General features: G+C 52.3%; 1 protein-coding gene across 1 annotated transcript in view; it reads right to left on the bottom strand.

The window, feature by feature from the left end:
* Positions 1-27573, bottom strand: part of Slc1a7 (solute carrier family 1 member 7) — a 35948-nt gene that overhangs the window by 2220 nt on the left and 6155 nt on the right. The window contains exons 2-7 of the mRNA XM_004639105.1: positions 25943-26022; positions 12802-13017; positions 5590-5632; positions 4039-4261; positions 1947-2046; positions 1129-1362 (exon numbers count right to left, since the gene is read on the bottom strand). Coding sequence (XP_004639162.1) covers positions 1129-1362; positions 1947-2046; positions 4039-4261; positions 5590-5632; positions 12802-13017; positions 25943-26022 — 896 coding nt within the window. The remainder of the gene's footprint in view (positions 1-1128; positions 1363-1946; positions 2047-4038; positions 4262-5589; positions 5633-12801; positions 13018-25942; positions 26023-27573) is intronic.

The raw sequence follows: 27573 nt of genomic DNA, 5'->3' as shown, positions 1-27573 counted from the left end.
AGAGGGGCTGGTGTCTGCCCACCACCCTCCTCCAGGATGACCAGAGCTTCTGACAGAAAGCTGCCTACCCAGCATCCCTCTGCTGGGCCACCTGGGCTTAGAGTCCAGCCTCTGCCCAAGGCCCTGGAAGAGACCTAACAGGATACCCTGGTTCCCTTATCCACACAGGAGCCAGGTCACAGAGATGATGGAAGATCCAGCCACACCGTGCTCAGACAGTGCCTGGCCCTGAGTTCTGTGCCCACTTCTTCTGAGGCAGGCTGTGTCTGGGCATCTGTCAGGGAGGAGGCTTGTGGGCATTGCACAGACTGTGTGGCTGAGGCCCAGGGAAGAGCAAGTGAGGTGAGGGCTGGAGGGAGGAGTAAGGCATTGGGGCAGACTGGTGGGCTCAGGTCTCCTCAGCTTCTGACTTCCTCCATGTCTTGTGGGGTTCTACATGGGACTTCTACACTCATGAAGGAAGATTGCCTTAACCTCAGAAGGTGACGTGCTCAGGAAGTAACTGCCTTCTTCCCCTGGACCAGCTGCCTGATTTGCCCAGCTCTAACTCCCTAAGATGCTCTGTACCCAGTTAGGTTTGGGAGCCCCAAGACTAGGCCTGAGCTCTTTAGCCTCCACACCCTCTGCTGCATCCCTAGGGATAGAGGTTCAAATTATCCCAGCCCCAGTCCGAGGACACTGAGGCCCAGGGAGATTAAGTGATTGCTCACCATCTCAGTGAGTGGGCAGCGGGACAGGAACTCGGGGCCCTCTGCCTAGGAGCATGGCTGAGGCTGACACTATCCAGATGGCACATTCCAGTGGCAGAGCCCTGCAGGGCTCAACAGGGGTAGCATGCCTGGCCTAGCAGAAGCCCCAGGGGACTGTGGAAAGCAACAGCACAGACTCTGCAGCCCTCTCTGCCCCTGTGGTGGGAAGCTGGCCCCAGGGCAGATCGAGTGAGCTTGGAATTGTGGGTGGAGGAAAGTACTGAATCCCTAAGCTAGGTCTTGTTCCTATAGCACCATGGCCATCTTGGCTTTGTCAAGTGGGCTATGGATCTGTGGCCCTGGACAAATGCTGCCCGGACTGAACTACAGAGTTCCGTTCTGCTCACTCCAGCCCATCCCACTCATCCCCGAGGGCTACCTGGAGGAGGTGGCCAGTGCGATGAGTAGGGCCTGGAGCACACCACGGATGAAGACAATTGGGTTCTTCTTGGTGATGAAGAAGTAGAGCAGGGGCAGGATGAAGAGGCCGTGGACCACAAGGCCACACACCACAGTGATGGCGTAGAAGCCCAGCTTCTTTCCGACTGCCTTGGGGTCATCCATCTCCAGGATCTTGCCAGCAATGAGAAACACAATGCCAAAGGGGAAGTACCTATGGTGACAGGGCAGCCTCAGCTCAGTGCTAGGCAGACGTCTATCTTCCAGCCATGGTGCTGCCACTCTGGGCCTCTGAGGCTCATATAAGGCCAAAATAAGACTGAGTGAGCACGGTGCCCCACTGGTACGTTGCTGGTGCCCTACCCTCAGCCAGCCCCACCTGGACAGCCTCTGGCCTCTGCCTGCCCTGTCCTTCCCTTTTGGCAGCCCCATTCCAGTCACAGCAAAGCTACATCTTCTTGAGTGGCCTTGGACAGCCCTCTGCCTTTCCCCTCAATCTAGAGGATTACTCAGATTCAGTGTCTTCAAAATCTGAGCTGGGTAGACTCCATAGTATGGGGAAACTGAGGTGAAGAGGGCAGCTGAGCCAGGATGAGGTGTCTTCCATGCCAGCCCACAAGAGACAGAACAAGGCCAGGAGCTAGGACTGGTCAGGGCTGGGGATGCAGACACACACAGGTAGTTCTGGAGGTCCCAAGCCCTGGCTGAGTCTCTGGACAGCAGAGGATGGGCCAGCCCTCAGCACTTGGGACCAGAAGGGTATGTGGGTAGAAGAGAACCTGCCCCAGAGAGGCTTACCACACAGCCACTGCCACAATCTTCATGACAGACTCATTGAGACACTGGCAGAAGCTGACCAAGGGGGCCCCGCTGTCACCCATGCGGCCCAGCATGATGCCTGTGGAGATAGACAGCATGTTGCAGAGGCCCCTGCCTATGCACTGGCACAGGCATATTGAGGACAAAGCAAGGACAGACTTGTACCCACATGCAAGCCACAGCCCTTGCTGACCACACAGAACCTGCAGTGGGCCACACTCCCCTCACTCTCTGCTCCCCTTGGACCAGGACAGGTAGGACTGTTACCTGTTACTCCTGTCCAGCCCATTCTCCACACTGCAGATGGCATCTCCTCAAGGAGAAATGCCCCTGCTGACCACCCTACCACATCCCCATGCACTGGAGCCGTGACCAAGCTCCCCATGGTTTTGGCCCCTCCTGTCCAAGCTCACCATCCCACCCTGTCTCCTACCCTGCCACACCCTTCCTCCCTGGCCTTCTTCAGGTGTCCAGGACCCACTGAGGTCTGCACTGCCCGGGGCTTTTGCCCACACACTTCCCCAGGCCCAGGATGCTGGCCTCCCATTCTCCATGCAGTTGGAACCCCCAACTCCATTTGCTCCTCTACCTTACCCTCACTGCCTCCTTTCTGTCACTCATGACTACTGGTGCCTGTTTTCTCTCTGCTTTTTCTCCATTTCACCTGACACCTTAGCTCTGTGGGGCAAGAGCTACAACTCCTCAGATGGTACATGGTAGATGTACAACAAAGGCCGCTGAGTGAAGAGTCACAGAACTGTCTTCGGAACCTGTTGTCCCTGGGTTTTTTGGGCTGCCCCCACCACTCACACCACACATGGATGGTGAAGCTGCCTCCTGGGTTATCTCCTTGAAAATGTGCCTTGTCACACCCTTCTCAAATGGCAGCTGTGTGGCTCCTTTCTTCTGGTGAGGCCAAAATGGGCCTCAGCGTACTCAGGGATGACTGTCTTAGCCAGAGAGGGGCAGGTGGGAGATGGAAACTTGGCACATAGGACTGGGCCTTTTCCTGAAGCTCACAGTGTATCTTGCCCTGGAGATGGGCTGATGAGGGGCCCAGTCAGGACAGGCAGGAGAGGGCAGGGTTGAAGGTGATACTGGGCCTCACCTTGCCCATCTGGCCTGTCACAGCCCGGCTGGCACAGACCCAGTTCCTCCTGCCTGAGCTAGTCCTTTTCAGCCTCCATGCTGGCTGGGAGTTAGTATGCATAGGGGCTGGGGTGTGACAGTAGCTCCCTTACGGCCAGGCCAACAGGACCCAAGCACCACCAGCCAACATCAGGGAGGAGTCTGGAAAGGAGGCTTCGCTGAGGGACAAAAGAAAGCCCTGTTAAGGGCAGCTATGGTTGGTGGTATTGGCACCTCATGAACATGACACAGCAGAGGTAGGCACACACAGCCTTGGGCACACACTGGTGTGGACTCACACTGATGTGGTGCCGTCACAAATGGTCTCGCTGACACGTGATCAGCTATGTCAACCTGCTCCGTAAACCCTGGATGGCTGGAGTCTCCAGTGTTATATTTGCTCTGCTAGGACGTGTCATTTTTCTATGTTCTATCCCTCAGAGAGGCTGCGAGTGATGAGAAGAAAGATATCCAGGACTGGGGACTTGTCAGGTGTGCTCAAAGGTGCTCTGGGTGCAGGTCCCTCTGCAGACCTGGCACTTTGACTAAGTTGACCAGACGCATTACTCAAGGCCATCTATCCATTTGTGCATCTTTCCCCCCCATCTCCCCAGCAGGTAATTGCGAGCCGACACTGCTGCTGTACCGACATCATGCTGCGATGGCACAGTAGGGTATAGCGCAGCAGAGCCTAAGGCTTGCCGAGGTGCCACATGCAGAGATTGTGGAGTGTTGGGGCCCCTGACCAGTCTGGGGGTCTGGATACGCTCCTGATAACTGAGAACTGAAGCCTGCAGAGGCCTCTGGGGGTTGAGAAGGGTGGCTGCTGCTGGGCGGAGGGAGAGGAGGGCCCTCTGTGTGGCTGGGAGGTCACTCAGATACATGGATGATGGGTGCCAGAAAGAAATGGAGTGAGGACGCCACAGGGACAGGCAGAACGTACCCATAGTGGCAGAGAAGATGACAATGCCCAGCACGTTCATGCCATCACTGGTGCCAGGCTCTGACTTGTAGACGATCTCAGGTGGTGGGGTCAGGTCCAGGGCAAAGTTCTGCACGTGAGAGCCATTCTCTTCCTGCACACCATAGATGAGGATCCGCCGAGGAGGTGCCTCCTTTGGGACCACCTTGGGGGACTTGACAACTGGGGTGGTCTTGGTACGGTACTGGTGAGCGACAACCCACAGCTCAGTGTTAGTAGCAGCAACAGCAGTACCATGTGTGGCACTCCTGTCCTACTTGATTGACAGCACCTTTATGAGGTAGGCAAAGCAGGGATCGGTATTTTACCCACAGGAGATCTTCTCAACCTCAGCCACCTCCTTTGTGTCTCCAGCCCAACCCAGCGCCAAGCCCAGGGAAGGGGTTCAGGACACATTGCTGGGTTGTATGAACAAACTCACTACCATTAGAAAGAGAAAGAGGAAATAATTAGGCGTGCAGCCAGACTGAGAGGCGTGGGCTGGAGTCCAACCTAAAGGACCTGCAGCAGGAAAGGGCGTCGAGGCAGCCCCGCCCCAGGCTGCTACATCATCACTAACTGCTGGGCTTGGAAGGAACGTTTCACAGCTGCACAAAGCACTCAAAATATGATGGAAGTAAAAAGAGCAAGATACAAATGAATGTACTATGGTCTTTCTTTTCTTCTTTTTATAATGCATTTGTTACAGGGTCTCACCATACAGCTCGGACTCAGTGATCCTACTGTTTCAGCCTCCCCAGTGCTGGGATTACAGGCATGCACCACCACACCCCATCTCAGTGGCCCGCTCAGTGTGCCCAGGGGAAGGCTGGTGCAGCACGTGGTGCTGAGGATCAAACCCAGCCCCTGCGCTTGCCTAAGCAGGCACTTAGTCCTCTGAGCTATCTCACTGGCCCTTATTTTATTTTCAAAATATATTTATGAAGTGAGAAGAGACTAACTGTGTAACATCTGCTATTACTATTGCTAGGTCCTGGAACGACAGGGGATTGTTATTTTTTAATTTATGCATTTTAATATTTCCCCAATAAGGTTACTTTTTTAAAGGAGATAAGACAGTCTTTGCAGCCAGCCTGGCCTGGGTATATCTACTGGCTTGTCATTTGCTAGTGTGTAGCCCTTGAGCAAACAGTCAGGGTCTTCTGGGCCTGTCTCCTCAGTGAGGAAATGGGCTTAAGCACATTATGATGTGTTGTCACCATACGGATTCACACACAAGTGGCCGCTGTGTGAGCACCAGCCTGGCACCCACAGCCAGGCAGGCCCTCAAGAAGAGCTTCTCTCTACCCTGTAACATTTTTTTCTGAGAGACTGGAACCCAGGACAGAGCTGTGGCATGGGAGGTTCTAAGGATCTCTTTTCCTCTAGCACCCCACCTCTAGGACACAAGGAGGCTGGCTGGGCCAACTGTCATTTTTCTGCCTGGTGCAGGCTGGTGTTGCCTCCCTTGTCCTCTTGACAGTCGCCTCCAAGGAGTGGCCCACCCCATCCAGTGTCCAGAGAGCCACTCACCTGTTTGAATGTGGCTTCCACCAAGTTGGCTGGGAACATGTTCCTAGGAAGGAAGTCAGCACTTGAATTCCAGTCAGGCCGGAGCCCTGGGTCTGAACACCTCCTTTGGGAGTCAAGGTCCTCCATGAGCCACCTCCCTTCTCTGCACACTCCCCGGCCCCCTCCTGCTGGTCCCACACAGCTCTTCCAGCTCCCTGGCTATGCCCTGTGGGCTCCAGCTCCAGGTCATCTTCCATGCCTTCCCCTTGCCCAGAATGACCATGTCTTACTCCAGTCAGTCCTGGGTCAAGCATCACTTTCTGTATCCAGCCCTGTCTGATCAACCAGGCAGACCCACAGCCACTCTGGGTGCGTGTCACCTCCACTCCTCACACTGTGACTCATCCCTGGCTGGTGTATCTGCCTCCTCCATACAGTGAGTGGCCTCTTTGGAGGTAAGCCCGGTTATTCAGATCCTGCCTGTGGGGACCATGTAAGTGGGTCACTGCGGTCATCTCTCAGCATGGGGACTTGTCCTAGGATCCCACAGACACCAAAACTCAAGGATGCTCAAGTCTCTTATAAAGAATGGCATAGTATTTGCATATAACTTACACATGTCATTTTTACATTATTTGTAACACCTGGTACAACATAAATGTGGAATAAAAGTTGTTCTATTGTTTAGGAGACAATATTACATGAAGAAATATCTGTACATGTTCAGTGTAGATGCAATTTTCCCCCCAAATTTTTTCAATCTACAGTTGGTTGAATTCACAGATACAGAACCCGTGGATCCAGAGGGTTGATCGTATCTTCATTAATATTACTATAAAGCTAAAGGAGCAGGAGGTCTTGTCTACCAAGCATATGACTGTCAAAGCAAGATGACGTCACAGAACCTGTGGCTTAGAAACAGAACTCTGTACATCTTAGAATTTCTGCTTTGATAAAAGTTGCATCACACCCTGGGACCACCAAAAAAGAAAAAAAAAAGTTGCATTACAAATCAGTGATAAATTGAAGAACTTATCATATAGTCCTGTGTAGCTGGCTATTTAAAAAAATAAATGTTAGCTCCTTATTTAATGCCTCAGATCAAAATAAATTCTAGATAGTTTTAAGAAATAACTTTTAAAAAGTGAAACCAGGGGCTGGAGAGATGGCTCGGTGGTCTAAAGCATCTACTTGGAACAAGCTTGGCAAAGCATCAGGGACCACAGTTCAATCCCCCAGCACCACATGCCAGCCACCCCCGCCCCCTGGTGGGCTGAGCTGGCCACACACACACACACACACACACACACACACACACACTAAATAAATGTTAAAAAAAAAAAAAAAGTGAAACCATTCAGGCTGGGGAGAGGGCTCAGTGGAATAAACGCTTCCCTGACAAGTGCAAGGGCCTGAGTTCAATCCCCGGTTCGGGTATCATCTCTCAGAATATGGCAGGACCCTCTAACAACAAAATGGGCAAAAAACCCAACTGATTTTTTTTTTTTTTTGAGTACTGCGGATTGACCTCAGGACCTTGTGCTTGCCAGGCAAACGTTTATTCTATTGAGCTATCCCCCCAGCCCCAAAAGTTCAGAAGGATTTTTTTTTTTTTTTTTTTTTGGCCTGCTCAGGATGCCTTAAGGGCAGGCCTGGTAAGGCATGAGGATTTAGGGATCGAACCACAGAATCTTGAGCTTAAACCCAACTGATTTTAGTATAATAAGATATGAAATTTCTAAGTGTGATATGGCATACTCAGTGGGATCTTGGGGCAGGAAGAAAAAACATTAGTGGAAAAATTGGTGAAATCTAAATGAAGTCTATAAATTAGTTAGCAGAGTTGTACCAAGTTGATGTCTTAGTTTTGATGAAAGTACCATAGTTACGTAAGACATTAAAATCTGGAGAAAGTTGGGTGAGGGCTTATGGAATCTCTATTCTTTGCAATTTTCTTATAAACTTAAAATTATACCAAAATAAAAAGTTAAAAAGAAAAGAAGTTCTCTAAGATGCATTACAGTTCAGATGAAGTTATAAGGCAAATGGCACACTAGAAGATTAGATGGGTGAGTGTTACTGTCCCTAGATCTTTAAAGGGCTTTTATATATCTTGTCCTGGTTTCTGCCATTTGCCTCCTCTCACCCACGTATCAGGTCCCTAGAAGGTTTCTGCTGTGTCCCCAGCACCTGGAAGAGGGGCTGCCACTCAGCAAGCACTCAGCAAATGCTTGTTTCATGAGCAAGAGGACCATAGAAACAATGGGAAAATGACCACAAGACCTGTCCAGGGGATCCACTGCACGAAAGGGACGCAGAGGGCCAAAGGGGCATTTCAAACAGTTCGGTGTTTTCAATCTATTTCACCCGTGAAACAGTACAGATGTGGGGCGGTCTGGGGGGGATAGGTGGGGCTGGCAGCAAATTTTCTCTTAAAGCAGTTTCATGTTGAGTCTTAAAAAACTCTATGCTCGTCCTTACAATCCCCTGCTAGGAATTGATCTGAAATCAGAGGTGTGAACAATATTCTTATCCTCGTGCTTGCGCTTCCTGGAATAAGCCTTGCGCTGCACGCTCCCGCGCTGCTCCCTGGTGGGCTCCCCCGCCCCTCGGCTGGCTCTTGTCCTTGGCAAGGTTCGCCTCTTCTGACGCTTGGCTCCCACGGCCCAGCCGTTGCGCATGTGGACGCCAGCGTGTGTTATCTCACTCACAGCAACTTCCCAGAACCAGTGGCTGGAAACAGAAACTAAGGTCTTTTTGCTGCAGCTAAGAGTTAGGTTCAGTATGTGCAGATAGCAGGGGGAGCCGGCTAAGAGGAGCCACCGAGGCAGCAGCTGGTCAGGCCTAGGTCCTTTTGCCAGGAATGCCAGTTGCAAGGCAGAGAAGCAGAAGTCAGGAGTTGGCATGGCTCAAAGAAGACATTCCCCCACGAGTTATAAGCCAACTTCTGTCACCAGAATGCTAGCTGCCTGCAGAAACTTCTGATACCAAGCAGACCTGAATCCCAGAGGCAGCATTAGGGCCAGGGGCTCCCAGCCCCACCTGCCCAGGGCATTGCCTACCACTGGAGGATGGCTAGACAGCACTGACTGAAAGATTGTTTGGGCTTTGAAAATCTCTCCCAGGCATGGTCCCAGGAGGTTCAAGGGATGTACAAAGTTGTTTTCTAATGAAACTTAAAGAGACATTTGCTTAAGATTATTTGGCAGATCATAAGAAACCAAGTGGAACTTAAACCTAGTTACTTTACCACTTCTTTTAACATTAACATAACTTAAAATGTGGGTACAGCAGGGACTGGTAGCCTACCTGGCCTCTCCTCCTCCCTAAGAGAAGCTCTGTTATGCTATGGGGACCAACAAGGGTCTCCAGCCAAGCTGACTCCTAGCCTCCCTGCTTCAGCAAGGTGGCCCCTGAGATGGAAGTGCAGCCATGAAACTCCGCGGCTGCAGCGCTGCCCACTCTGGCCAGTGCCTTTGGTGCTTTCCTCCAACGTTTTTCTTTCTGTCTGGAAATGCAGATGTAAGAACTAGAGCCCAAACAATCTTCTCGGTGCTAGCCATGGTGGCGCACAAGGGGGTCAAAGCCTGAGCTCCTAAGGACCAGGACCTGCCCACCCTGGGACCACCATACAAAAGAAAGTATATTTTTGCTTCTCCTAAGCCTCTGCTGTTCTAGGTTTCTCTTATTAGCAGTTCAAAGTGATTTCTGACTGAGGTATGTGCTCAGACTCATCAGTGAACTTACTCCGCAGATACTCTTTACTAATTGGGGGCATGGGCAGCTTTTTTTTTTTTTTTTTTGGCTTTCAACACCCATGGGAAAGCTTCCTTCCAGGTCCCATGGGCCCTGTGCTCCTGGCAGCAGCTATATCAAATACAGATAGAACCATACCTAGAGACACTAGCAGCCATGCCTAGGGAATACCCACATGCCTGTTCTGCTAGGGTCTGCCTGGACACTGCTGTGAGCAGGGCTGGGGCCACCTCTAGGCTTCCCTCCTGCTTTGTGTTTTATTTATAAGGTTTCCATGCTATGGTTCCAACTTCACAATCACACGTCACCAACCCAAATCCCAAGGTGAGGAGGTTCCTTCAGTAACACAGTTCCTAGAGCTTCATTCTGTCCCCGAGATGGTAACTGGGAGGACAGGGCCAAGTGCTTACTTAATCTCTGCGGTGTTTAATAAGATTGGGGGAAAAAAAGAGAAAGGGCTGGCCCTGCCCAGTGTTCTGTTGGATTTTTCCTATGAGCTGCACTGGGAGTGCTAGGAAGTTTTCTGAAGGGTTGTGGTGGGTCGTCCGGGGACACAGCCTGTAGTGTTCCTTTGGAATTATCTTTGAGACTTGGACAATTATCTTCACACCCCTGAGATGAGCTGAGAGACTTATTTCCCTTATATCCTTTATCTTTCTGGCGTGTCATTTGTCATATCTACCCATGTCTCCTTAGTGCCCATATCTCCATTTTCTGCATAGCCCCGCAGAGAAGCAAAGGAGTGGCTGTCCCACGCGACCTTTTCATCTGTCCTAAAAGGGCCAAGAGTCCTGATGCACAGACTTGGATTTGTTCATCTGGCTCCCCACAGAAGGCCTTTACCAGCACAGGTACTTAATCAAGATGAGCTAAGTGGAGGGATAAGACTGCCTCCCAGGGGCCCCCAGACCTCCCGCCACATCCTCCACTGCTCTCAGCTTCAATCCACCCTTCCCAAGGGCAATGTTTCTAACACCTAACAGTCCCCCTGTTGTCGCCTGGAGCCTGTCTCCAAGAGCTCTGCTCATGTCCTACAGCTTCCTCCCTGACTCGCGGCCTTTGTGTAGAGCCACAGAGCTGGAAGGAATATGAACATTACTGGGAAACTGAGCCTTGAAGAAGGGTCCTGGCCTGGCTGGGCCACTCAGCAGCGGACAGCTGACAGAGCTGAGATGAGGCTGTAGCTCTCCCATTCTAGTCCCTGCCCCAGGCAGCCCCACTTTCTGCCCAAGAAATGGTGACAGTGATGCTCCACCACCCGCTCTGCAAAAACCTCAAAGCAGAAGGATCAGTTTTCACCACGTGAGAAGCAGCTGAGAGCAGGAAATGCTGTGGAACATCTGACTGCAACACGTGCGTCCACGCAGGCCCTGGGGTGGGGGAGGCAGGGCTCCCGGAGGACCTGCTGCTCTTCCACCATGTGGAAAGGCTGCTTGGAATCATAGAATCCAAGAAATGATGACTCATAGGCACTGAATCCTAGAAATAACAGATCTTACACATGAGGCCTTGCGAGGTTCCTCTTGGCTGGGCCTCGAGGACACCTGATCCTCTGCTCCAGCTCCTCCCCCTCACACTCTGAGCACCATGCAGCCTCCAGTGCAGCCGGGAACTGGGCCTCACCCTGAGCTGCTGTGCCCTGCACATGGGCAACGCCAGCTTCTCCAGGAGCTTCTGACCCCTGCTCCACAGATGGCCCTGTGTCCCACACCTGTGCTTTATCACGTGCTGTGCAGGCTTGTGAAGCAGGGAACAGACTTGGAAGGGCCTGGGCCCCCGGGGCATATAACTACGTATTCAGTGGAGGTAACAGGGAGAAGCCCAGCATCTGGTGGTAATGATAGTTATTTGCAAAAGCAAAGCAAAAAGAAGGTCATAGAGAGTGACAGAGTGAAGGTGACCCTGAACAAAGACATACAGTGTTTTGCTTGGCCCTGTTAACTTTGAGCTGTCTTCAGGGAGCTGTGTGTAGTGTTCAGGGATCAGATAAGAGGGCCCTGGCTGGACACCAGACCTGGACAGGCCAGTGTTCAGAGATGTCCCTTGGGATGTAGCACAGCGGATCCTACCTGGACCTCTCTGCTCTAGACTCTGAAGTGGGAACTGTGCAGTAGGCACAAGACTGCAGGCATTTTTGTGGTCCTCTGTTAGAACAAAACAGGAGCTGGAGATGTTCCTAGGGAAAACAGAGGGTGGGGAGGTAGGCTGGCTGCACTGATGGCTTCAATGAGTGGGCTCCCTTCGCCTTATAACACTGAGGTCACCTTCCAAACTGCTCTGGCCAGAAGGTGTTAGTGTAACTTCCTGGAAGCAGAGGCTTGAAGAGCATCCGTATGTTTTCATTACTTTTCCTGGCAAGCGCTCTCCTGGAATCCTGTTGTCATGGTAAATAAAACTGCAGCTGGCTGGCTACAGTGTGAAGACCCCAGGCAAGGTCATTCTCAGCATGGCCATCCTAGACCAGCTGTTTCTGAGCAGGTTCACCAGCCCCCTACAGACCACCGGCCTACTCAGAAGCACTTCCAGCTAAATGTAGGCTCCTGGGGGTCATTTCAAGCCCTTAAGCACTGGGTGGTTTGTTACACAGCAGTAACTGACTGTCACAGAAGGAAGAGGAGAGAGAGAGAGAGAGAGAGAGAGAGAGAGAGAGAGAGAGAGAGAGAGACAGAGAGACAGAGACAGAGAGACAGAGAGAGAGAGAGGGACAGAGAGAGAGAGAGAGACAGAGAGAGAATGAGAGAAGGTATGTGGTTGGCATCTATCCCCATGGGAGAGGGAGAGGAATGCTTCTCCCTGACACTAAGCCAGGACAACTACTTAGAGATCTCGGCTTGTGTCTCCTAGGATTTCAGGGAGCAAGGGTTAGTGCCTGACTCATGTCAAAAGGCCCTGGGAAATGCCACCACCTCAGCAAGGCTATGCGTACTTTCCCATGGGCCAGACAGAAGTGTGCAGCACTTCCTTGGGGATTAGGCTTGGGTCTCTGGACCACGGTTAGCAGAGCTGACATGGCCAAGGCAGTGGCACCACAGAGCGCTGTCCTGGGAGTCAGGTAATCCAGACAGCTGGCTGCACTGCCTACCTGTTGATAACCTTGGAAATTTTACATCACTTTCCTAAGCCTCATTCCCCCATGTGTGAGGAGGGAACCAGTACAGAAGGGGTGGGGACCCATAACTGCTGGCCTCCTTTCCACTTTGCAGGCTGGATGCTCAGAGCCACTCACTGGCCAGTTTGGGCTGAGGAGTAGACCCTGTCCAGCCTGCGGGCTCTGGCAGCCTGATGGGGCAGATGGAGCCCAGAGGGAATAGCAGTTGTCATTGACTTCAGGGCACCAGGTGACCATGGCCTCTGCCAGCCTCGTGCCTTGTACCAGGGCCATCAAGGGAAGCCTCAGCCCACGCCCACTCAGTCCTCTGGAGGCCATGCAGGGCACCTGGCCCAGTGTGCTCCCCAGGGGTATGGGTGGCAAGTTACCGAATGAGGTCCAGAAGGGCATCAGCTGAGCTCATAACCGGCTTCCCACTCTGCTCTGTCATCTCCTTCTGGGCTGCGCCCCCTGGGTGGATGATGGACACCATGATGATGCCCACGATGACGGCCAGGAACGTGGTCCACAAGTAGTATGCCACCGTGAGGATGCCCAGGCGGCTGGAGGTCTTGGCATCCAGCGAGGCGAGACCAGACATCAGGCTGGGAGGTTGAGATGGGTCAGAGACTGTGGCCGGTCCACTCCAGCCCCCTCCCAGCCATGCCCAGCATCCGCTCACCCCCAAGGGATCCCTCCAAGTTCTGGGCTCCTTCTGGCCTCTCTGTGGATTCCCAGTGCAAGGGTCACTAGCCACAGCTGTAGCCTCTGCTGTTCCTGCCTGGGAGCTCCCTTCCTTTCCTCATTCGTCCAACTTTCACACACCAGTCCAGGCACAGGCCACCTGTCAGAGGAGTCTTTTTGTACCACCTGCCCCTTCCTGAGAGATAGGAGTCCGTTCTGGAGCTTCCCTGCAAGGTCTCCTCTATCTTGTCCCTGATTATCACTGCCTGTCCTCTGTCACTAGGTTGAGTGCAGATGAGAAGAGGGGTGGGTCTGGCCTCTGAGAGGGTTCCTGGTCCCCAGTCTGGGCTTACTCTGGACAGGTGGCTCTCGTAGCATTGCTGGCATGGAGTTGGCAGCCTGAGGCCTAGCTGTCTCCCAGCCAGGTTCTGCCAACTGCCTGAAGCCTGTCCTGAGGGTTCTTCTCCAAAGCAGGGCCCTGTGAGGAGCTGGAGTCATTCCCAGAGAGGAGCCACCTGGTGCCATCTTGGGTTAGTGCCTGGGTCCAGACTCCCTCCCCTGGCTCCTCCCCACCTCTGGCCACCCTGGCCCGGGGTCTGTCCCCCAGTGCAGCTCCCCCCAGCCATGCTAGAGTGCTCAGAGGGAGTGGGGGAAGGGCCGGGCAGGAGATTAAGGAAATGCCTGTGTTTTGTTTTGCTGCCAAAAGGATTTTTCCTCAAAGCCCTTTCATTCTTTCTGATAAAGAAAGTGTTTGTCTGGTTTTAATCATGTAAACATGAGCGATTAATCCTTTTCCATCAGTGCTCTTCTTAGCATCTCACCTCACCCAGCAGCGCCCAACGCCAGCCTGCTGGGGCTAGTGGGCACAGCTACCCTGTCCCCTGCCCTCACAGCCTGCCACACCCCACCGCCACCCAAGGGCTTGCCTGCCCTCAGGACGCAGGCTGCCCCCCTCCCTTGTCTGGGCTCCTTCAGTCTCTACCCCATCTCACTGTGTTCCTGTTCCCTGGCAGCACTTTCTGGGCTGGACCTAGCTCCCTGCTGGGGTCATGGAACTGGCCTGGGCCTGGCCCAGAGCTCAGCTGGATAGCAGGTTGCTGAATGAGTGAGAGAATGAATGAGGCTGTGTTCGCAGTCTGCGTCTTCCTCTGCCAGGGTGCCATCTGTTAGTGATGGGCTTAGGATTCGTCTCAGATGTAAATCCCAAAGGGCTCCTAATGAGATTGTGCAGCCAGAGCCGGGGGAAACAGGGGCTGCTGCAATGGGGGAGGGGGTGCTGGCCAGTACATCAGCCCAAAACCCAGAGGTCCTCCCCTCATTGCAGAGCCTGCTGTCAGGTCCAAGTCCAACCGCCTTAGGCCACAGGGCAGCAGAGCCTGTCAGAAAAGACCTGCCCAAGTCACCAGGACACTAGTGCCCCAGTGGGCCAAAACTCAGGCCTCAACTCCAGGCCTGTCCTCTGTCATTTATGCTCATACTATGTAACACCCGTGCCGGAAAGACAATTCAGAGCCTGTCCCTGACCTCAAGGAGACCCTCCCACATCAGTAGTGAACAGGGAGGGAGGCAAACCAGGACAGTGGGATGCAGGGGGTGCAACTAACCACTGGCACATGGATACATCAGAACACCAAGGAAGGCTATCTCTACGAGCAGTGAGGGTTAGCTCCAGCTAGGCTAGTCCTCCTCCTCCTCCTGGAGGAAGTGGCATTTGAGTTGGTTCTCGGAAGGTGTGGTGGACTCAGAGAAGGGGGAGTGAGATAGCAGGAGGCAGTAGAGAGACTGAGGGGCTGGAAAGTGCGGTCAGAGCTCAAGTCAGGTTTGCAGCACAGTGACAGGATAGAAAAGATAGTTTGAGGTCAGGAGTGGTGTGACATTGAATGTCAGGCCAGGGGGGTCAGGGGAGCCCCCCAGGGTGCACTCAGTGGACAGGACAGAGCCTGGCAGTGCTTCCATGTAGCTCAAGTAGCAGAAAATGCTGGATGTCTGAGAAGGAAGAGCTAAAGATCCTGCAGTTTTGAGGATATCAAAGTGAATAAAGTTGTCTTCATAAGAGCAAAATCCCAGGACCTCAGACAAAAAATATCATATGTCCACAAGCCAGCGTTCCAATGACCGTGATAGGAATGGCATCGCTGGGGAGACGCTCCTTGTTGAACACAAAGTGGAAAAGCAATGACCAGCTCAGCTGCACCCCTGCCAGGAGCCCCAGAGCCTCCTGGGAAAGCGACGCTTCTGCAACCTGCCTTCCAGATACAGAGATGGGCCTGGGGTTTACACAGGACTGGGGACAGTTGAAAACAAGATTCCATGAGAAGGCAAAGGACTCCTGGGGAAGATAAGGCCTAGTACAGGGGATGTGCCGGCTCAGGGACACCCACACATAGAAGGGAGAGTGAAAGGCTTCAGGTAGGACAACAGGCACAGTCAGTGCTGCTTCACCATTCCTCTGGACAGCAGAGGGCTGACGGGGAAGTCCCGTCGCTTGGCACTGGCCTGTGCATACACATAAGTAACTCTAGGGACAAAGGTTAATAGTAGCTTTTTTTGCGTGGTGGGATGATGGGTCTTTTGTGCTTCGTTTCCCCTCCCTCTATGTTCTCTATACTTTCTAGAATGGCTGCAGGAGCCCCTCATAGCCATAGAAACTGTAATTTGCCTGGAGTTAACTGTTCTCAAACACCTGAGCATCTACCTCATTCAATTCTTAACCTTCTAAGTCAGGGCTACCCTATAGATACCTAGTGCCAGCTACATTTGTCATTTACTCTTTCCTTTTCCTTTCCATCTTTTGTGGTACTGGAGACTGAACCAAGGGCCTTTGCAAAATAATTTTTTTGTGAAATTAATTTTAATAATTCCTTCAGCCAGTAGATCCAAAATATTACCAGTTCAATGTATCAATATGAAACTGTTTTATATTGCTCCAGTTTTAAATGTTAAGTAAATTAAATAAACTTAAAATAAAATAAACTTTAGTCCCTCAGCTATACCAGCCAAAGTTCTAAGGCTCAGCAGCCACTTTTGGCTGGTGGCCGTGGCCATGGGTGCCTGTGTCCAGATTACTGCAAAGTAATCAGAGGTCAGCAAGGTGCAGGCGACACTGTGTCTCTACAGTCCACAGAGCAATGGGATTTTTCTCCCACAGTCCTTCTCAGTGGGAGGTACAGACCTAGCTTAACTCTTGGGAGGACAAATAGGTCCTCTGGTCTGGTTGACCATGACTACACTTTAATCTAGTCCATGTAATATTTTTTCAGCTCTGCTCTGAGACTTCATAAACTGCCACAGATGCATGGTGGCGAGTTTCCTGTTTCAGGAACTATCCAAGTGGGGCCTGGACGGCCACCTGTTGGGATGGAGATTAAGGCTTCCAGACACAGTAGGAGGTCCCCAGGGTCTCACCTCAGATTTCCTTCTGGCTCTGTGATTGATGGTGGGGGACCACAAGCAACCTTGTGTCTCCCACTCCAAGCATGGCCGGGTACTCCCTGGAGCCTGGAGTTCCTTGAGGGCTGCAGGGAAGAGCTCCAGGAGCCCAGACCCCGCGAACTCCTCCCAAGCCATCTGGCCATCACACAGCACCCAGGGATTGGGGATCAGGAGACTGCAGTGATTACAGACATTAACCACAGAAGCAGTGGGGAGCTGGCCAGGCTCCCAGCACCCAGCCTGCTCCAATCTGGTAATTGTTCCACTTGCAGGCAGGGGTGGGGGAAGGGAGGCATCGGCTGCCCAGCTCCTTCCTAGTGGAGGGAGAAAAAAAGCTCTCCAACAACCTCAGGGCCCCTGGCCTGCACCTGCTGTGCCTGCCCAGTCTCCTCCTGCTCCCTGCTGCTGCTTCTGCCTGGAATGCTCTACCTACTGCCTTTTCTATCTCCCCAGACCAGTACACTTGCGTACCTTCCTTGTCCAAGTCTAGCTGAAACAGCCCTTCCTCTGGGAAGCCTTCCCTGACTGCCACCACCTGCCCTTACTGCTGGCACTGTGTGCATCCCAATTTGTGATAGGGCCATGTGGTAGCATGTTCTCCTGAATCCCCAGGGCACTCCCAGAGTGGCACCAGGCAGGCTGGCAGGGGGCAGTGTGCAATGAGGCAGGCTGAGGATTAGAACCTGGTCCCCTGGTCCCCTTCTCTTGCTTCCCAGCTCCTACGGCCTCACCTAGCTAGGCTGAGAAGCTCCTGTGGGGATGCCTCACTAGCAGGGGCCTGAAGGCAAGTTACCAAACCTTGGTGGTGCCTCAGTTTCCAGTGAGAATAAGTGTGATGAGGGTGGTTTGTAATGATAGCCAATCCTGGCATCAGATAGTAAGTAGGGTGCTTCAGTTGCTATTGTTCCCTTTGTGTTGTCAGTGTTTTGTGACCTCTGGCCATCGCAGACCAAGTAGTCCCCCAGGGCAGGGTTAAATCTCACTCAGTCCTAGGTGCTCAGAACCCAGGGCCTGGCTTGTGCCTGACTGCGGCTTTGCAGGTGTGCGTAATATTAAAGCGAGGATGCACTGACTGTTAAGAATGGGTGTGGGCACTGGGCCTGGCGGGAAACCTTTACAGGTTCTCTGAGAGAAAGTGACCTGAGCAGGTCTGGCCCCCTGGCCAGGATCAGGGGAAGCCCTAGCACTGTGAGTCAGTAAGACTTCGAGGCAGTTGGCACCAGAACTTCTCAGAACAGATGTGGAATTGGTGCTGTGACAGGGGTAGGATGACTATTGCCAGCAAGAGGCAGGGTCTCTAGAGGATGCTTCAGGACTCTGTTTTTAGCCCTCTTCTTTGTGGTCATTTTTATCAATGGCTGGGCCAATGCCACCCACAGCATATGGGTTGGATTTGGAGGAGACAGGAAGCTGGGAGGAGTGCTAATACATCATATGAGGGACCCTGGCAGGCGGGGACCATGAGCCAGCTCTGACACAACAAAACAGCACAGTTGGAGCAGGCTGAACGTGGCTTCAACGGTGTGGGGAACACACACCCTGTGGTGGGTGTGGGAGGCTGAGCCACCTTAGCAGCACATGTGAAGGGGTCTTTGGGGCTTTCTTTGAGGCCAGTCTTGTATGTCATCTGAGACATGGGACCACCAAAGGGCCAGTGGGCTCTCAGCCTGTGGAGCCAGCCCTGGCTGAGACCCACCGGGAAAGGGATAGGGGAGGGAGATGCAAACCATGAAGGGCCACTGGGGTGGGAGCAAGTGGCAGAGGCACAGGTCCAGGGTGGGAGAGGAGCAGCGGGTGCAAGGTACAAGGAGCCTGAGCGCAGCAGACTAGGAGCCCTGGGAATGACCAGGGAGGTTTAGGGGACGTCAGCTCAGCTCTGGAGTAACTTTCTAGCAGTCATTCTGCCTGGGAAATAAGCACTTTGGGAAGAAAGGAAGTCCCAGTCCCTGAGGATGTGCAAGCAATTTGCAAAAGTCACACAGTGGTACGAAAGTACCCGAGTCTGCTGATATAATCTCCTGCCACGGGAGCCCTGCGAGGCAGGATAGGGTCTGAAGCCCTGGTCCAAGTCTTTGGGCTCTGACTTCTGCCACGCTGGTCACCCTGGCTAGGCTGGGCTGGGCCTGTGGCATAGCTGCAGTGACTCCACTTGGCCTGGGAGGTCCTGGGTGACAGGATCTCTTCCATCATTCCAGGCATCTTGGTTTGTATCTTTCTCCTGAGCAGACAAGCCCACAGCTGATGGCAAGCACCAAGTTACACTCCCTAGATACCCAACCCCCATCCCCAAGCCAATTCCTCTAAGACTTGAGGCTGGCTGCTCCACTCCAGTTGTCTAAAATGCGGGCACCTATCTCCCAAAGGCAGAACTTCCTCCACTGCCATGTTCGCAACTGCAGGCGACATGAACCTATTACTTCCTAGTCACCCTGCCAGAAGCTCTGGTTATGTCTGTTAAAAAGTCCTTCCTGTGCCAAGAAGAACTCTACCTCCGGGGAAAAGGACAGAGCCACATGGCCAGCCACTGGCTGCACCAGAGACTCCATGAGACATTGGGATGGTGACTCAGATGCAAGAGGTGGGCACTACCACCCTGGCATCCCCTGCTGCCCTCTGAAGCTCCCTCCTTCCCAGACCCCTGGACACCCAAAGGATGCTGCTCTGGGATTTTTTTTTTTTTTTTTTTTTTTTTGAGACAGGGTCTTGCTACGTAGCCCAGGCTATCTTGAACTCACAGCAACACTCCTGTCTTAGCCTCCAGAGTGCTGCGATTACAGGCATGTTCCACCACTCCCAGCATGCCCTGGGATTTATACCACAGACAGGCTTGAAAGAAGAGTCAGGCCCCGAGCGCTGCAGCTGCAGCCCTCAGAGAGCTCACACCAGCTCACCGACCAGTCTCAACTATTTCCTAACCCAAGGTGTCAGGCCCAGTTCCCAGCTCCACATGAGCTGGCATCCTACCCCTTTCTCTCCCAAGTGGCAAAGCATGTCAGGTGTAAGGTACAGAACCTTCACAGATGCCCACCACACTGCTGTGTTGCCCATAAGTAGTGACTTCCTTGGCACATCTATCTGCCCAGCTGGTCATGATCAGGCCATGGCTAGGAAGCTGACTCCAAGGGAAGGCAGGTTTCCCTGGCTGGGAACACAGGTCTCCCACCCTCTCCCTGCACAGCAGGGGTGGGGGCTCCTGGGGTCATGTCTCCTGTCCCCCCACTCCTCCCCATCCCCCTGGGAAGAAGCTCTCTCCACAGGTAGCATGAGACTCTCTTTAGAGCAGCCATTATCCCCTGAAGGGCAGCAGGAGCTTTTGCACAACTATACCCATCTCCTCAGACCCTGATATGCATGCCCATCCCACTTGTCTTGAACAATTGCTCCAGGGGTCCTGGAAGTGAAGAGGTGATTTTGGGGTGCTGAGGCCTACAGCTGGACAATGCAAAGCCCTGGGTCACAGTTGTGGTTGAGAGGAAGGGGCCAGCCTCCCCACTCAACTGCCAAATGGACCCTTGGAGATGAGTTGGAAGTTGCTAGCTGGAAGAGGGCAAGGACATGGGGTTTGGATGGGTAGGGACTGTGGGCGTCACCAGGCTGAAGGTCTGACGCACCCAGGGCACAGAACTGGGTCGAGTTTCCCCTTGATGAGTAAAGCTCTCAGCTGACTGGGCAAGTGGGCCAAAGACAACTCCCAGGCCCCCACCAGAGGACTCCCGGATCTCCACTGAGAGAGGCTGGTGGCCCAAAACTTGAGGGCAGAGCACAGAAGCACACACCAGCCAGACTGGGCCCTCCGGCTGCCACACCGTGGCCTCCTCCCACCCAGCCTCTCCCGGAGAGCCAGGCAGCTGCCCTGCACACTGGCTCCCAAGCCAGACGTCAGCGGCTGCTTGGCCCAGGACCATCTCCAAGGAGTCAGACGTGGGTGTTTGGGAGTTTTCTGCCAAGCTCGAGTTCCTCAGCAAGGGGGAGAAGGGAACAGAGAGATTCATTTTTTTGGCCAAACATGATTTCCTGATTTTAAGAAAAAGCCATTTCTAATTTGTACAAAAAGCAGGAAAGGAAACAATGCATACATCGGAATACACACATCCTATACATACATGTGCAGACACACACCACACATTCCCACACAAACCCACACACACACTCACTTCTTCGCTGTGATGTGGAGCTTACAAAACACTCTTTCATGCTTAGGCTTGGTGAATCACAAACACATGGATTCAGTTTTCCCTGAGTGATGCCTGGCTTCAGAACTCGAAGAGTGAGGAGGGCTTGGCAACAAGCAAGTGGAGGGAATTGGAGGCTGGATCCAGATGCTGGTTTAGCCACCCCTGGCTCTTTGTGTCGCTCTCATCTGGGGATGTGTGAAAGCAAGGCTCAGCTGGCTTCCCAAGGTTCAGCACGAGCACCAATCCCAGCAGGGCCGTAAAGGGCAGTTGTGCACACCACACACACACACACACACACACACACACACACACACACACGGCACTTGTCAGGTGACATGGTATCTATCTTACGGCAGAAGCTGAGTGTTGTAATGAACGGAACTTGAGGCAACTCCAGTCTCTGGGTGCGGTGATACTCCAAAGGTGTCTTTGGCAGAGTCTGAGGTTCTAGCGATGCAAAGCCACTTTGCAAACTTTGCTCCTGCCCCAAGTGGAGCAGTAAAACAGGATTCCCAAGGCAGAAGGGCAGCATGGAAAGTCTCATGACACCAAGTTGAATGGAAACCAAAAAAAGCAAGAGGCAGATTTATTTTTGTGTGGTAATGGTAAGATATCCTCCAAGAACTCAAAGGAACAGAAAGGTATTCATGTTTTTTGAGCTAGTCTATCAGTGAAAAGTGAAAGGGACCCGAAGGTAGTGTTAAGTGGTTTTACTGGGAGGGAACAGGAAAGGAAGGCTTTGGACAGCCATAAAGAAGGAGCAACTGACATGGGATTGGCAGAGAGGAGGGCTGTGAGGAAAAGCAGTCGGAGTCCATCCAAGCACCTCCTGAGGCTCAGGGTTCTGACCTACAGACATGGTCGTACTGCAGCAGGTCCTATCCATCACCACACCCCTGGGGGTGGGCAAGGATGCGAAGTGGCAAACCTGAGCCCACTGGCTATGCAATTGAATAGCTAAACTGTCTTGTCAGGAAACAGGGTTTCACCAAGGACCCCCACATGCTTAGCCTGCAGGGGGAATGCTCTGGCCAGATGTTGTACGCACTGGTCCTCCTGGGCAGGGGTATTTATTTATTTATTTATTTATATTTTAGGGAAGCATCTACAGGGTGTTCAGGGTCTTACTACTAGATCCTACTCAGTGATCCGCTTGTTTACAGCCTCCCAAAAACTGGGATTACAGGCAAGTGCCACCACACCCAGTCTCAATTGCCAGCTCATAGTGCCCCAGGGGCGGGGCCGGCACAGCAGGCCTGGGAATCAAACCACCACCACTACCCCCCCCACCCCCCACACCACCCCAACCCCTGCATGCTTGCAGGTGCTTTAATCCACTCAGCAGGCGGTTTTATTCCTGCAAAGAAGTAAGTTGGCATTTGGTTTATTTGGTTACCTCTTGCTAGCATGAGAATCAGAGATCTGGTCTGACCAGCTCTGGGGCCCAACATGGCCACACTTCAGAGCTAATCAGCCAAGGACCACACTCCAGAGCTTGGAAAATCACTGCTAAGTCTAAGAACAAGCATTTATACAAAAGAAATAGTAACTATCTCAGAATTTGGGTCATGGAATGCTGGGATGATTATTTTCCTCTGCTATCTAAAATGGTTGTAGTTTGCTTATGTAATTTGCAAGAATATAAACATCTTTGAAGGTAACTCCTAGTTTTTCTGCAGATGCTAGCCATGGACCGTCTCCTGAACTCTGCTCTGACTGCCCTCCCACTGCCTGTTATTCACTGAATAAGCATTTATTGGGCATCTGTTGTGTGCCAAGCTGGGTAACAAGAAATCAAATGAAAGGCATAAAGTTGCTTTCTGTGATATGGGTGCTATACTTGTTTAGAAGAAGCCAGAAGCTGAGGCACAGCCCCACCCCACCTGGCTCCACTGCAGGCACAGAGTATGAGTGGAAGTGACAGAGAAACAAAGGGCAGATTCAGCCCAGCCAGGCCCACACTGACCCACAGAGATCACTGCACAATGCTGCGTGCTGGTCTGCATCCGTGAGCCTGCAGGGATCACACCCAGCCACAAATTGCCAGGAGGGAGTGAACCCAACTGTGCTCCCTCCCAGCCTCGGGGAAGGTGTTAACTTTGAGCTACTGGGATTCTCAGGAAGACTTGTTGATTATGGAAGTGTGAGGCTGTGGCTGGTCAAGAGGGGTTGGCTTTGGCTGCTGGACTGCAACATACCTCCCAGAGACGGGGTTCCTGTGAGGGGCTGGGAAGGAGTAGAATCTGGAAACAGGAGGCCCAAGAGTTAGAGGATGCTGAAGTGTGAGAAGAAAGACTGAGATGGGCCCAAGCCAAGCCCCACCAGCCTTGTTTTTGTCCCCTGGACCTGCCTTCTCGAAACAGTACTGCTCTGTGACTGTCTCCCTACCAGCCTACAGCTGGCAAGGTCCTTGAAGCCAGGATCCTGGGTTTCACCCCTGCCCATTGCTGCCATGTGGCTGCTTCTCACCCTCTCTCTGCTGTCAGATCTTCAGCCTCCTGCATCCACCTGTGACATCCAGCACTAGGCAGAAGGCCGTGTGCAAGACTCAGGGGAAATGCACCCCATGCCTCCCAGTATCTTGCACGCACCCTCCCTCACCCCATGAGGCCACCCTCTGTTCAGCAAGAGGAATGGTTATTCCAGGCAGGAATGTTGATTTGTTTGCTTGGGTAGATGTTCCTACTGTGTTTAAGATAAGTGCTTATATCCTAGGATGAGATGCATGAAGGGTGGTCATGAACCCCTCCCAAAGACACCAAAGGCATCCAGGTTACAGGCATTGATGGCAGTAGACATAGGTCATTGGTAATAGTTACTAACAAAGGATGAGCTAGGAGGATCTCCCAGATAGAAACTCAAGGTAGATGGTGAACACAGGGTAAGACTTAGAATTAAATCAAAAGGAAGAGGGAGGCATTCACGGCAGTGGCTTAGCTTGAGGGAAGGCATGAGGACACAAAAGCCTGTGGCATGCCTAGGGGACAGAGGAGTTGGCCAGCCTGACTTCAGGGCCCTCCTGCTGAATAAAGGTAGAGGTCAGAGCCTGAGAAGATCAGGTTTCCTTAAATCACCAGAACACTTGTGGGGCTCCTTAACTCACCCCTGCAAGAGCCCCCATAGTTCTGCACAGTATCCCAGGGTGAGGCCTAGCAAGAGAATTTGCCCATGCCGTGATGATGTGCTCTGCCCCGTGAGGGTGATCCTGGAGGGGCGAGATGCCAAGAACCCTGCAGGGTAGGTGACAGATTAGAGGCCTGTGTGAGAACCAAGGAGGGATGGTTCAGGGGCAGGAGGTCGAGGGCTTAGAAATGCATCATTACACGAAGGTTTAGTTCTCCCTTGGTTAGAAAATGTTTGAGCAATTCTTTTTTTAACGGACACAGTCACCCTGCACTAGCCCAAACTGTATAATAAACAAGTGGAACACATTAGCTTTTCTCATGTTCAGATAGCTCCTGGCTCCAGCCAAGAGAAATGCTTCGGTCTTGGGGGGAGACTCAGGTGTCAGAGTGCATGATGGGCCCTTAGTCACAGGAGCAGGGAGCCCAGATCCAGCAGCTCTAGCTCTCGCCCCCAGGCCTCAGGAACTTTTCCTTAAGCAACCTGCACAGCACCACACAGCAAACACATGGCAATGCCAGGTATTAAATGTCAGCCTGATACCTGGGTCCACACAGGGGCTCCACCTCTGCAGCCTCCCTTGAGGACAGGCCCTGGCACAAGGGCACAAAGCTGCAGAGAAGGAGTCCCATGAGTATCCCATTGCTGTACTTCAGCTGCAAGGACTGCACATTTCCTCACCAGTGTCACCTGCAGCCTGCCAGGCAGAGAAGCCTTGCTCACCGGGGTGTCTGCAGTGCCCCCCACAGGGACCAGGTCTGGAGAGCACAGTGCACACTGCTGACACAACAACCCACTCACTGGACAGCTGTGTGGAGCACCTGCTCTGGGCAGGCACTTGGCCAAGTGCCGTCCCTGACCTTACCAAGCTCACAGTCCTGTGGAAGGGGATGGAACAAGCCAGCAGGTTTACAGGTACAGAATAACAAGGAATGAAACTGTATGGGGGAGAAAGGACAGTACCGAGGGAGGAAAGCCAGGGGTGGCGAGCAGCGGGGTGGAAGGCGCTTTCCCACTTTCCCAGGAGGTGGTGGGTAAGTTGAGAGCTAAAGAAAGAGGAGGAAGAAGGGTATGAGATGTTGGGGCAGTGTGTCTAGGCAAAAGAGCAGAACGTGGGTGGCCCTGGGTGGGAACAGGTCTGGTGTACTTTAGGACAGAAGCCCAAGGGACTGGAGCAGGTGTGAGGGGAGACAGAGGAGGGAGGGCAGACTACGCAGGCCTCCTGAGCCAGGTGGATGATTGGAAGGCTATTTTAGGTGCCAAGGAAGCGTCCAAAGTAAATGAATGGCAGGGCTTTGTTCCCATGGGATCCCCATGGCTACTGGGTGGAGACTGGATGGCAAGAGGCAGGAACCACAGTGGGGAGAGTAGTAGAGTGGTGTAGCTGCTGTGGAGTCAGGGCTCAGAGAGAGCCCTGGGCCTGAGTGGGGGCACGGGCTGCATTCTCCTGGAGGCAGAATCAGTTCACATTGCTGATGACCCAGCAGTGGGGTTAGGAAAGGAAAGAATCCAGAGCACTGGAAGGTAGAGCTGCCCCTTACTTCCAGTGGGAGACTGGAGAAGGACTCATTTTCTGGGCAAAATCTCAAGATACTGAAGTTGAACCCAAATGCTTGTGAAACTTCAAGTGCAAGTACCAAAAGCTCATTAGTTAATCAGCTGTGGAGCTCGCAGGAGAGGTGGGATTAGGTTAGAGGGGAGGGCTTGGGGCCTGTGACATGCAGGGGCTGAGGAGAGGGAGAAACTGGGGGGAGGGGCAGGATGGGCAGAGACCAGGTGAAGGTGTGGGGACTTCCAGGAGGGGAAAAGCGGCCCACAGTGTCTGCTCTATGGAGAGCGCTGTGGACACAGCACCATGCAGGTCACTGGTGGCCTTGACAGATTTGCCATTTCTGCGAGTGACTCAAAGACTGTTTAAAGAAGAGCAGATACCTGTCATGGGCCTAGGGTCAGGGAAGGCTTCCTGAAGGAGGTTGTGTTTCAGCCTGCAAGAGCATCTGTCCTGCAAAGAGCACCCAAGGCCCCTAACCAGTATCCCTTGCCCAGGAACGGCACTTCCCCTGACGAGGAAGAGGGAGCTGCGGACACAGCCCTTGCCCTCCCGCCTGCCTCTCACCTGGAGACCACCAGGGGCAGGATCAACATCTTCAGCACCCTCATCAAGAGCTCTCCGGGGAACTGGAAGTAACTAATCTCCTGAAAACACAGCAGGAGCTGGGGTTAGGATGGGTGGTGTGGAGTCCTCAGTGTGCACTTTCTTCCCCTCAAAGCCTGTCTCCTCTGGCACATGGGCACAGAGTCCAGCGAGAGAGAGACCCGGCTTTGCAACCTAACAGCTGTGTTCCAATCCCAGCAACCTCTGCCCTCCAATAACCAACAGCGTGGCCTAAAGCACACTGTGCACCACCTCAGAGTTTCCCTCCCCTGTAACAAGAGGACCATGACCTCCTCATAGGTTCCCCAGCAGGCCTGAAGGACAACAGGCACACAAGCATTAAGTGTAGAATGTAGAGGAGAGAAGAGGCCCAGTGTTCCCTGCAAATAACAGCTCTCCCTCATCCACTCCTCCGAGATGGTGCATGGGAAGGGGGCAGAGCTGTGTGTTCCTTCAACTTATGCCACCAAGCATCACACTGGGGACACAAAAAGGAGATGTAGTTCCAGCCCTGAAAAAAAAATTCCTGATCTAGTTCATGGAAAGAATAGGTCCTAGCCAACTGACAGGCATCTATCTATCTATCTATCTATCTATCTATCTATCTATCTATCATCTATCTATCTATCTATCTATCTATCTATCTATCATCTATCTATATCTATGTGTCTATCTGTAATCTGTCATCTATCTATCATCTATCTATATCTATTTATCTATCTATCATCTATCATCTATCTATCTATCTATCTATCATCTATCTATCTATCTATCTATCTATCATCTATCTATCTATCATCTATCTATCTATCTATCTATCTATCTATCTATCTATCTATCATCTATCTGTGGAGTTCTTACTTCTGCCCTTTTGTGAGCTGCTGGCCGGCTCCAACCTGTCATGGGTTTTCCCTGGCCCAAATGCTGACCTGATCGGCTGTTACCCAATAACAAGTCCCAGGGGTCAAATCCACAATAGAAGCAGAAGGGACCACCAAGCCTCTTCAATTTTCAGATAATAAGTTGCTCATTCTCTACTTGTTCTTAAAAACTGTTTCATTGTTTATCTGCAAGTCTAATTTAACTGGGTGTGTTGTTTGTAAAGTTTAAATTTAATGCAAATTTGCTATTTCTAGCAGTGCCCACAAGGGGCCCCTTTCCTGGACAGGAGGATGTGGGTGAGGCTGGCAGTTAGACTTGGAAACACGATCCAGGTTACCTTTCATACTTGTAGCATGAAAGCTAGTTTAAAACCAGTGCCAAACATAATGATTTGTTAGTGACCCGAAGTGATGAAAAGCCCCAAATTATAGAATTTTGGTGCTACCCAGGGGTTTTAGAGATCTCCTTGTCCAGCCCACTCATTTTGTTGACAGGGAAGCTGAGCCAGAAGAGGGAGGTGACCTGCCCACTGAGTGACAGCGTACAATGGAGAGTCGGGCTTCCGACTTCCAATGCACTAGCAATTCTACATTTTAAGGAAATATATTCACCAGGTCTACCTATTTTATTAACTTTAATCTGTGTGCATGTTCTTTCAGTAGTGCTCTGGTGCTACAAAGGCGGCTCCTTCCTCATTTCTCAGCTTTATT

This window comes from Octodon degus, unplaced genomic scaffold, assembly GCF_000260255.1.
Source record: "Octodon degus isolate 3935 unplaced genomic scaffold, OctDeg1.0 scaffold00107, whole genome shotgun sequence".
Lineage (NCBI taxonomy): Eukaryota > Metazoa > Chordata > Mammalia > Rodentia > Octodontidae > Octodon > Octodon degus.
The sequence above is the reverse complement of the archived record's forward strand: the minus strand, read 5'-3'. Positions and strand labels throughout refer to the sequence as shown.